This window comes from Octodon degus, unplaced genomic scaffold, assembly GCF_000260255.1.
Source record: "Octodon degus isolate 3935 unplaced genomic scaffold, OctDeg1.0 scaffold00087, whole genome shotgun sequence".
In the NCBI taxonomy this organism is placed as follows: Eukaryota; Metazoa; Chordata; class Mammalia; order Rodentia; family Octodontidae; genus Octodon; species Octodon degus.
In genome coordinates, this window is record NW_004524663.1 from 4722586 (window position 1) to 4733778 (window position 11193).

Genomic DNA, 11193 nt, shown 5'->3' on the forward strand with positions numbered 1-11193 from the left:
GATAAAAAAAATCTCCAGAGAGCTATAAATACTTGCATTCCTCAGACAGCTGCTGGTTCTCATTTTGCATTGGTGTCCATTTCCTTCACTAATGACCACTTCCATGTAATTGAATTTGGAATTATAGGATCTTAATGTTGGGAAAATGCATTTTCAACAGAAATATTCTCTAGCAGGAATGTATATTAGGAATAAAACAGCTATCTCTCCTGGATGCCAAAAAAAAAAATGTCCATTAATAAGACAAAATGGCTTTTTTCAAAAAGAGTGATTGTAAGTATAAATGTATCAAAAAAGTTATAACCGTGGATGCAAATAATGCTCAATTTATCCATTCCCCTGTGTCTCTCTGTATGGGCTTAGTGTTGCTCTGGGATTGAGACGATGTTCTTGGGAGAGTCCAGGGATGACAGGTCCCGTGAAATGTGCAGTTGTGCACAGAGAGTACCTCATCCCTTTGCTATAGCCATGAAGAAATGGAATCCACTGAGGACCCTGAGGCCAGATTGACATCAATTTTACTTGCATGTCAACAGAAGGTGGACAAGAAATATAGCGTTTGCTGACATTCCTGGTCTGAATTAAATCCTTATTGTCAACTGACATTTAAAAGCTGTAGATGCTCTAAAATGATGCATTTTCATTGTGCCAGTGGATGCGTCTAAGCAAGCCCTTCCTCATTCAGTGGTCAGCCCACTGATACCACCATGGATGATGGAGTGGAGCCCCAGGCCACAAATTTAGAACTTCGGCTTTCTGCTCCTGAAGGCAAGGTGAAAGTGTCACTGTATTGTCTATCTGTCTGTCTGTCTTCTCTCAGTCTCTGTCACTCTCTCTTTCTTACTTTTCTTTTATGCTTTCTATATTGTGGTATTGTAGATGAAACCCAGGGCCTCTTACCTGCTAGGCCAAAGCTCTACCATTGAGCTATATCATCAGCCCTTTTTATTTTTTTGTTTTGAGACAGAATCATGCTGAGCCACTCAGGCTAACCTCACACTTATAATTCTCTTGGCTTAGCCTTCCAGGTAGCTGGAATAATAGGCAGATGCTACCATGCCCAGCAATAGTCTCTTTATCATAAACACAGTAGGCTTATAATATATCATCCATGAACAGAAGGGATGTACAGCTACTCCCCATCTCCAACAATTCCACAACCACAGATCCAACCAACTGGGGATTGAAAATATTTGGAAAAAAATTCATCTGCACTGTACATGCATTTTTGTCACTGTTCCCTAAACAATATAGCATAACAGCTATTTATATTGCATTTATACTGTAGTAGGTATTGTAAGCAGTCTAGGGATACTTAAAGTATATAGGAAGATGGGTGTCAGTTACTGTACCTGTAAATACTACGCTGTTTTATGCAAGGGATAGGGACATTGGTAAATTTTCCTATCCCAGGGGTCTAGGAACCAATCCACCGTGGAAACTGAGGGACAACTTTACTCAGAAAAGGCTTGGAAGTTCTTAAGTGATGAGGATGTTTCTGAAGCAGTTCTAAAAATCCTGTTTCTTAAGGGTGTTTGTTGCACTAGCGTGGCTGCCTGCTCATCCTGAACTGACTCAGAATGTTTACCTTTCAAGGTCTTCCAACTTGGAGAAGAGCCAGAAGTTACGTGGTGCAGATCTAGGGGTAGGACGGACGAGGACGTACTGTAATGTTTTTAAGATCTTGCCTTTCTTTGGATAACACTCAATAGCAGCATTCACTGTAATTTTGATCACATCTTGTAAAGACACTCACAAACGAGGACTTGTAGAACTGCTTCACAAAGTGACAGGAATGATGGGATAAGTGTGTTTTTTTGTTGTTCATTTCAATGAGAAAAAAGACAAAATAGCAATGAAACCATTTCGAAATAGGTTAGTAGGACAGTTACAATAATTAACACATTGCATATTGTTGTCTTTGTAGTTATTCAGAGGCCCAATAAGTGTGTTTGAAGCCCAAGAGAATATTTTGAGGAGAGATCAATGCCAATGTGCATTTTACTGTGACAAAGTTTAAAGTTGAAACACTTACGATAGGTTTAAGTTACCCCTTATCATTACTAATAGATATAATTTTGATATTTAAAATATTAATTTGAAATAATTCAACAGGGCCGGGGAGATGGCTCAGTAGAATAAGCACTTCCCTGGCAAGCAAAAGGGCCTGAGTTCAATCCCCGGTTCCGCAAAAAAAAAAAAAAAAAAAAAAATAATTGACATTTTCTTAGTTGTATGAATTATGCAATAACTTCAAGAACCAAATTTGATATCTATCAAAAAGATTATCATTCTACAATGAGAAGTAGGGTGAGGGGGAAAGCTCAGTGGTCTAAGCATCTGCCTGGCAAGAGCAAGGACCCAGGTTCGATCCCAGGTACCACATGCAGTGCCGACCCTACTCTGGGTGCACAATGCTGGCCACCAAAACTAGGCATGGTGGTGCACACCTATAATCCCAATTCTGGGGAGGCTGAAACAGGAAGACCACTATGCGTCTGAGCTGTATAAAAAGACCCTGTACCAAATTCATTAAAAAAAGAAGTAATACGCAAGGCCAGTAGTGCTCAAACTTTATGTGCTTAGAATCCACTGCTCATTTAAACAGATTCCTGTGTCCCACTCCTGGGGCTGCTAGGTCACTAACAGAGCTGCCTGGGGTGCAGCCCAAGCACCTGCGTGTCTCGTAAGCTCCCTGAGCTGCTGAGGCTGCAGCTCTGGGGCCCTCCCACCTGGGCCTTGCTTTCCCACGTGGCTGTCACGCTGCCGGGATGCTGACAAAGCAAGAGATGAGCAAGGTGGTCCGTCCAGGAGCTCCTTGTGCCAGGAGGGAGCAACTCCTTCAGCTGTAACTGACCAAGACACCCTGGACTCACTCTTGGCCCCCTCCCACTGTAGTCCTTCACGCTTCTTTTTTCTTTTCTTTTTTTTTTCTTTATGCTTCTTATTCATGAAGGGGGAAAAATAATTTTGAAATGTCTGGGTACAGGACTTAGAAGCCCACAAGAGCTCAAAGATCCTGCAGACACGTTTGCAGGAAAGATGAGCCCAGAAAGTCACACCAAAAGAAGATGAGGAGCTCAAGGCTTTCAAGGGAAACAATTGTCATCCATGCACTTTGTCTTGGAATGATAATAGACCATTAAAAAAACAGAGAAAATTTCCAACTGTCAAAGGAAGAGCAGTGCCACTAGCAAGGCCTGTCTCCTTGGCCTTGGGCTTGTCGTTTTCTGTCGGAATCTCATTCTCTGTGCAGTGGGAAGATCCTTAGAGAAGAAAACTTGAAAACTTTGCAAGGCTCAGTTTTATTCTTTAGTTAAAGGGCACTTAAAGTAAAGCTAGGCTACTTGGGTTCATGTCTGAATTTTAAAGTTTATGGGGTCCTTCAAGATTATTGACACCAAAACAAAAAGATACATGCGCACTGACTGTTCTCCATGAGATTTTTTTTTTTTTTTTTTTTTAATGAGGCAAGGAGAGCACACACGGTGAGAGAAGCATCTAGCCATTCTCACCCAGGTGCATTAACAGGTATCAAATATGGCTTGTTTCAAAAAGAAAGAATGATTGTAAATATAAATGGATCTAGGGCCGGCAAGAAGGTAACTGAGATGGGGCATGGTGGCACATATCTGCAATCTCAATGCTAGGGAGGCTGAAAACATTTGGATCACTAAGAGTCCGAGCTGTGTAGTGAGACCCTGCACCAAATATATATATATATATATATATATATATCAGATCTAAAAAGTGAATCCCCAAAGACAAAATGATTTCTTCCAAGTCCCCAGAAGATGGAATACTTTCACTTTTATTTTGTAATCAATATTCTTTGGAAAACCTGTCAATTATGGCTACATTTCCAATTTAATTATGATTGCTTATTTCTTTTCCATACAAAGGAGGCAATAAGAACTTTTATAATTTTTACTTATTTAATTAAGGTGACATACCCACAACATAGCTATACTCTCAGGATATAGTTTTGGGGCATTAAGTACTTTCATACTGCTGAGTATTCATCGCCACTATCCATATGCAGATGTACTTATCTTAAAATTGATTTCTTTCCTCCTCAGACTGATTTATATAGAAACAAATGTATGGTAACTGGTGTTTCTGCAAACAGAAGCTCAAAGGGGCATGTATGTTTTTCTAGAAGTTAAGTGAAAGTCATGGGAAACAAACACTGAAAGGCTAACTCAAAGGAAGGCTTTTCCACATTATGAATAGCAAAAGCATGGCTCCACCCACGGCTTTGTGAAGGTACCCTTGCTCCACACCCAAGGGAGACCTTACTCTGTGACCACCACACCTTTCCCCCTGAATCTCAGAATCATTCTCTCTGTGGTCTTCCATGTTTTCATCACAACTCATTACAACTGGGCAGAGAAGAATTAGGGGCCGGGGAGATAACTCGGTAGAATAAGCACTTGCCTGGCAAGTGCAAGGGCCTGAGTTCAATCCCCGGTTCTGCAAAAAAACAAAAACAAAAACAATGCAAGCCATCTTGTCGCAACCCGAAGAGCCACTGGGAAGAGACAACATAAGTTGCAGTACATGCAAGCGCATGTGTGGTAGAAAAGTCCTTCCACACGGGAATGTCATAATGAAGGTTTCTTAGCATAGAAATGATCACAGATAGAAATGTTTTTACCTGGGTAGGAACACACTTTCCACCACATAAAAGTCTTGCATAAGAACATCTCGTTCTGGCTTGGAAGTGAGATTCCCCACTGTGTATCCTATTCCCAGCTGAATAGCACCTTTAATAGCAGATGATGCAGTCTGCAAAGAAAACGAGGGTCTCCTGTTAGTCTCCACAGGCATGGTCTTGTTCAGTATCACAAACAGCAAGACATTTTCCCTTTCATTCCTACACAACACCAAGGTGGGGCTTGGAAAATGATAGGTTGCTCCAGGCATGGGGGATTAAACCAGGGGCTTACACATGCTAGGCAAGCATTTGACTACTGAGCCACACTCAAGGCTAAGTTGCTTCTTTTGATAGAAGATCTATTGCAACTGTTACGATGTTTTGGTTGTTTCTAAGATCACATTAGAATCCAAAATATCGCAGAAACTTGGCGGAACACTTACAATATATAGCATTATTTCTTCCCAAATATATTATTTTCAAGTCATATTTTTTTCAAAAACAGAGTTTTTATAATATCTAAGGATCAGGAACATTATTTTTTTTCCCTCAGAAATAAGACAGCAAAATATAATTGGGGCCTTTGCTGTCACACAAAATTTAGTTTGGAAATTGCACCAGTTTTGCAAAAAGATCGGTAATCAAAACTTCCTTCATTGACCTATGATAAAACAAGCACAGAGACATAGTATTCCCAACTTACTACTCTTCTAGCATTATTCATAATTAAATTCATAGAATGTTAACTTGGGGAATAATGACCATATGTATATGTAGTACACATATATATGTCATATATATATAATATATGTATGGACATGTGTAGAAATTCACATGTATAAGTGTTAGCAGATATAATAGACTAACTCAATTTAGGAGTGATAGAATGTAATCTCAATGGTGAAAATATGTCATATTTTTTAATGTCTTATAGGGCCTAATGTAGTGGCATGTACTGGGTGGGCATAGATAAATACTTAAGTCAGTAGTTCTTAACTAGAGATATTTGGCTACATCTGAAGACATCTAATGTCCAGTGCTACTTGATTTCAATGGATAGAGGCAGTTACGGTGCTAAACACCCTACATGCATAGGATGGCCCTCCCTACAAAGAATTATCTAGCCACAAATGTCATTAGTGCAAAGGTTGAGGAATCTTGAGTTAATAAATATCATCCACTTTATAGAAAATCCACTTTCGTTTTGAATTACTATTTGCACTTAGTAAATCCAAGGCTCATACCCACTTCCCTTCATGCTTTTTGCTTTATTCCTTCCTGCTTTTGACACCAAAGAACACTTCTAAAAAAAATTTACTTCTCTTGATTTCGACAATAGGACACAGTTCTGGGACCACTTCTAGCTTTTGTGATGGTCTCTCGTGTCATTTCTTCACTGATTTCTCATATTCTGCTTGCTCTGGCGGCAAAGTCCCTACGATCTTGATCCTTAATTATCTGGGAAATACATCCATTCTTAATGGCTTTCAAATGTAATCTATACATCTGACTCTTCAGATTTTTTTGAATCTATTTGGATGTTATTCTGTTGCACATGCACAATGAGTGCAGAACCAGACCAGTATCTCGCCCTCTCCACCCCGCTTTCAAGGTGGGCTTTCTCTCTCCAGGCACCTGCAGCCACCCAAGCTTGAGCCCCAAACAGACTCCACTGCAACACAGAGCTGGGTCCCTAACATCAACCTGTTGACTTGGTCTGAAACGGCCATGCTCCACCAGGGCTGACCAGTCATCTCTACAGGAAGCTGCCTAAGACAACCACGTGCCCACAGTTCACTTTTTTTCACCCCACTGAGGACACTGTTTCAGTGCACTAATTTTGAAGACAACTACCCCATCCTTGATCCTGCAGAGAATAGAAAAACACCAGGATACTTTTTTTTCTATGTTCTTTCTTTCTTAAGGTCCCATGGCAGCAAGATACAAGAAACCTGAGATTAAGTGCATCTAGTGCTTTATAAAGGGTTGCTATTTTAATACTCCCTTTTTGACTTCTGCAAGGCCACTGACTGGTGTCAGTGATCTTTTGTACCAGCAGCTCTGAATTCTGAAGGCAGAAATGGACTTTCCTCATTTTAACCCCGCATAAGAATTCAAAGGCATTCTTTCTATCCATCACTTAGGATGGGTAATATGCAGGATGCAACACTAGTGCCTTACAGGAGACCCAGCACCCCAAAACATCCTGTGCCAGCCCTGTCAACAGACTCATATGTTCTCCCCGTATTTTGGCCTCCCTGAGGCTTCTCCACCCCCCATTCCTGACACTCTGCTTTCTGGAATTACCTGTACTTCTGCTTAACTCGGGCAATCACAGCGATAGCAGCATGTTTCGGGCTGGACCAGCCTGTCAAACAGATCACCCTGTTCTTCATCTGTCCTGTCCTGGCAAATGAAGGCAGTCAAGACTGTGTGTAGCTTGTACCTGTTGTTCTCAGACTTTAGGGAACAAGAGACTCACTGGGGATGCTTGCCTGTGGAGATGGAGGACAGATCGTGTCCCTAGGATGCCTGATTCAAAAGGTCTGGAGCAAGGCCAAATAATTTGCTCTTGCTCTAAGGAACACTGAAAAAAAAAAAGACACTTCTTTTTCCTATGTTTTAAGACTAAAATTTTGAATTCCTGCTAGAATAAGACTTTGGAAAGACTCCTTGATACTTATTTAGTTAAACCAAAAATACACAACAATATGCAATGTATTAATTATTGTAACTGTCCTACTAACCTGTTTTGAAACTGTCTCATTGCTATTTGTTTCTCAATAAAATTAATTTTAAAAAAACAAAAATACACACTTGCAATCATATTATTTTCCTTTTAGGCTCCTAAAAATTTAAATGTTTGGATGGGAGAAAGAACAGAAGTACAGAAGTGGTACAAGAGTTAATCTGACAGTCAATTCATGTACGCCAGGCACTTGATATGCGGATGACAACAATTCTAATCATGATGTCACATTGAGAGCCTACACTTGCATGCTTATTAAATGGCAAGCACTGTCCCAAGTACTTTCTGATCACCTTATCAGCGATGGTGAACCTTTTAGCTTCTGGAGGGGTTTGGGGGGATCCCGAGAGCACGGCTGAAGGTCTCACTCACACGCAGGGCTTGGGCGGGGTCTGGAGGGATCGGGCGGGTGCAGGGGAGCGCGGAAGCTCTCCCACACACATGCTGGGCCTGGGCTTGGGCTGCGTCTGGCTTGGCTCTTGATGATAACACACAGCTGGCTGGCTGCTGCGTGCAAACCCCAGGCTCACCACCACTGTTTCTTTGTCCTCCCAGTGAGTCGGAACTCACTGGGAGGACAATGTGCCCTGCAGGTCTGTGTAGGCAGGCACCACAGGTTGTGCCGCCCTAACCTGAACGCGTGAAATTCGAACTGATCCAAAGTCTGCAACATTTTGAGCAGTGCTGACATGAGCCCACTAGTGGAAGATTCCACCCCTGACTCTTTCAGCTGTGTCGATTTGGTGTATAAACTTAGTCTCATATGCAAAATTGTTAAAATACTGTGTAAAATGACCACCAGGCTATGAGTATAAGGTTCCCATGAAACAGATGAATTTTGTGTTAAGATTTGGGTGCTATTCCCAAGATGTACATATAGAAGCAAAAATTCCCAAACTCAAAAAATCTTGAACCCTAAAACATCTGGTTTCAAGAATCTGGGGAAGGGATGCTCACCCTGCATTCCTGCCCCCATGCGACTCGCTCAGGAAGGCTTAGCAACTTCTACAAGGTCAAAGGCCGGTGAAGAGGCAGAGCTGGGACTCACACCCAGCGGGGTTGGCATTGTCAACGAGTGTAATGTGCTCCTTCCGACCTCAGCATTTCTTAACTCACTTAATCCTTACAAGAATCTAAAGCACAGTGACAATCATTCTTGGTTTACAAGTAGTGACTATCTCAGCCAAGTTAGGGGACTTGTCCCAGTCACACTGATGCTGTGTCATGATCTAGCTTCCAGACCCAGCTTGCTTCTGCATTTGCTTTTTAAAAAATGAGCCAAGAATCAAAGTTGGAAGTTCTCATTTAAGTCTGGGTGACTGGCATCACACAGGAATAATCTCGGAGAGAGCCATTTCTTTTGAAGAAACAGGGATAAAATATTTTATTTGCTTCTAATCATACCCAAGCAAGGGCAAGCCAAAGGAAAGCTTATAAATGTCTTTGTGAACCAGAACAAACGCTATCGTAATATGGTGAGTTATTAATAGAAGGTGGTATTTTATAGCCCAAGTAGGGATGACTCCTCAAAGCTTCCCCTTCCTCATCTCTGAATAAAAAGTAAGTGCTTTATCCTGGATGCACGGGGGTATAATTACAAAGCACCCCTTTGCTCCATGGAATTGCCTGGGGATATTCACTGTGGCCCTTGGTTTCATAAGCCATGGGCAGAAAAGGCCTCAGTCACCTGATATGTTCTGACTGGACATCAACCCCGGTCTAATGTTGATCATGACATTCTTTAAAACTATGAAAAAGCATCTTGAAATGCTGGAGGGCTTCTGATTAGCAGATCAGTAAATCATGATGGTGACAAAGAGCACTCTGTGTGAGGTGCTGGTGGCTGCTCTGCCAAAACCAAATGCTCCTTCGCTGCAAATGTCAGAGCCCCCAGGATGACGCTTTGCCCCTACTCTGATCCCCCTACATGGCTTTGCAAAGGGTCCTGAGACTTGGCTGCTCTCCCTTATAACTCCAAGGGGTGCTTTCGATTCCACTAGGGCTTAATCAGCATCTACTTTGCAGATCCCCGCAAAACAGACTATTTTTAATTCAGGACTTCACAAGGGGTAAGTAGAGGTGCTGTGTTGCCTGGTTACCAGAAAAATCCTCAAACCATGTGAGACTTGGAGGAAAAGAGAACCACACAGCCTGATAAGGTAAGCTCCAAACATTTACTATCACAGTGCTTCTTTACTCCCCAAGCACGGACAGGTATGATGGTAATAGAGGAAAAAAAATGTCATCTTGCGCTTGAATGACACAAGCCAGTCTCCAAGGCAGTGCCTCTTTCAGATTGCATTTGATCACCACAGCTGTTACGTGGCCAGATGGGACTCAACGGTGCCTGTTGCACAGCTGTGCTGGAAGCCTAAATGAACCTACATCCCTTGGCTGATGTGTGCTGGAGCTAGGAATCCTACTCCCAGAATCCTTTGGGAAGGCCCTCAGCTCAGAGTCTTACCACATCCTCTGTGCTTAACGTCCTGAGTTCTCTCTGCTGGAGATGGGCTTGCTAGAAGCTGGGAACAGTGAGGTAGCAATGATGATTATAACACCACCAGCCTAACGACCCATCATTAGGGAGCAGTGAACCTGACTTTGACAGCGAGCCTTGCGAGATCTTACACGGGTTACGGGAAGCTGCTTCCTAAAGCATGTTGTCTATGAAATGAGATCACTTAATGTGCCATCTGATACCACCGGCTTTAAGAGGAAGTACTGAAACATTTCATGTCCACATCGGTTTTACGGCTAAGGTTATCGGAATGAGTCATGGGATCATGGCCAACATCTACAGCCACGGTGATTAATTTTAAAGGTAGCAGTCTCAAATTGCACTACCGTGCTTGAAACCCCTTAAGCCCTCCCATGATACCTCAGCACTCTCACCACAGGACGAGTGCCAACCTTGAAGAACCTGGGTCTGGGGGCCTGCCTTTCAGTATCTCCTTCTTCCTGCACACAGCCCCACCGATATTAAAAAGAGAACACAGCTAATGCACACTGTGTCCTTGAACAGGCTGCTTTCACAAGCCTGGGCCCCCGTCAGGACTGCGTATGAGTTTCTGCTTGTGTGTCTTTCCAGGTCTGGATGGGCTACAGTGCTTTCTCTTTGCAGACAGATGATTTTTCCTAAAACAACAAATCTATGGTTTCTGGTTCTAAATTAGAGCTGTTCCTTTGCAAGTTGCTTTACACTGATCCATTAGAAAATGTGGTCCTAGCTGGGTGTGATGGCACACTAAGTCCAGCCCTGGGAGGCTAAGGCAGGGGGACCACAAGCTCGAGCTTAGCCTAGCAATGCAGCAAGATCTTATCTTAAAAAATAAAGAGGGATGGGGATGCAGCTCAGTACGCAGGCCCTGGGGTCAACTGGCAACCTGCTCCCAGCACCCCAAGGGATTCAGTCGCACTTCCTAACAGCTGAGGGCAATCTGTGTCTGAGGAGATGCCTCAACTTCCCCACATTTCAGGGGAGCAAGTCCAGGGCCCCCTCCTACCTCTGAACCCACACCTAAGAAGAGAGACACAGACTTCCTGTTAGTCTCAAGGAGAGAACCAAGAAACCAGAATCTGGGCTAGATCTCCAATACTGGTGTACAGAGACTGGCATGGAGATAGTCTGTGGGTCGGTAAGGCTGCTGCCTTCTGAGAAGAAGCGGGAACAAGGCTTGCCTCTGGGCTGTCCACACTGTTTCTCCAGTTACTCCAATATTAGTTTTCTACTTCACTGTAATAAAGTGCTACAGACTTGGTCACTTAACACGGGGTGTCAGCAAGGCCT

The 11193-nt window shown here is 42.7% G+C and overlaps 1 protein-coding gene across 3 annotated transcripts in view; it reads right to left on the reverse strand.

Moving 5' to 3' along the window:
* The window catches only part of Pip5k1b (phosphatidylinositol-4-phosphate 5-kinase type 1 beta), a 370099-nt gene that overhangs the window by 185090 nt on the left and 173816 nt on the right, over positions 1-11193 (reverse strand). For all 3 annotated transcript variants that reach the window (XM_023721887.1, XM_023721886.1, XM_023721888.1), the window contains one exon: positions 4658-4788. In XM_023721887.1, coding sequence (XP_023577655.1) covers positions 4658-4788 — 131 coding nt within the window. The remainder of the gene's footprint in view (positions 1-4657; positions 4789-11193) is intronic.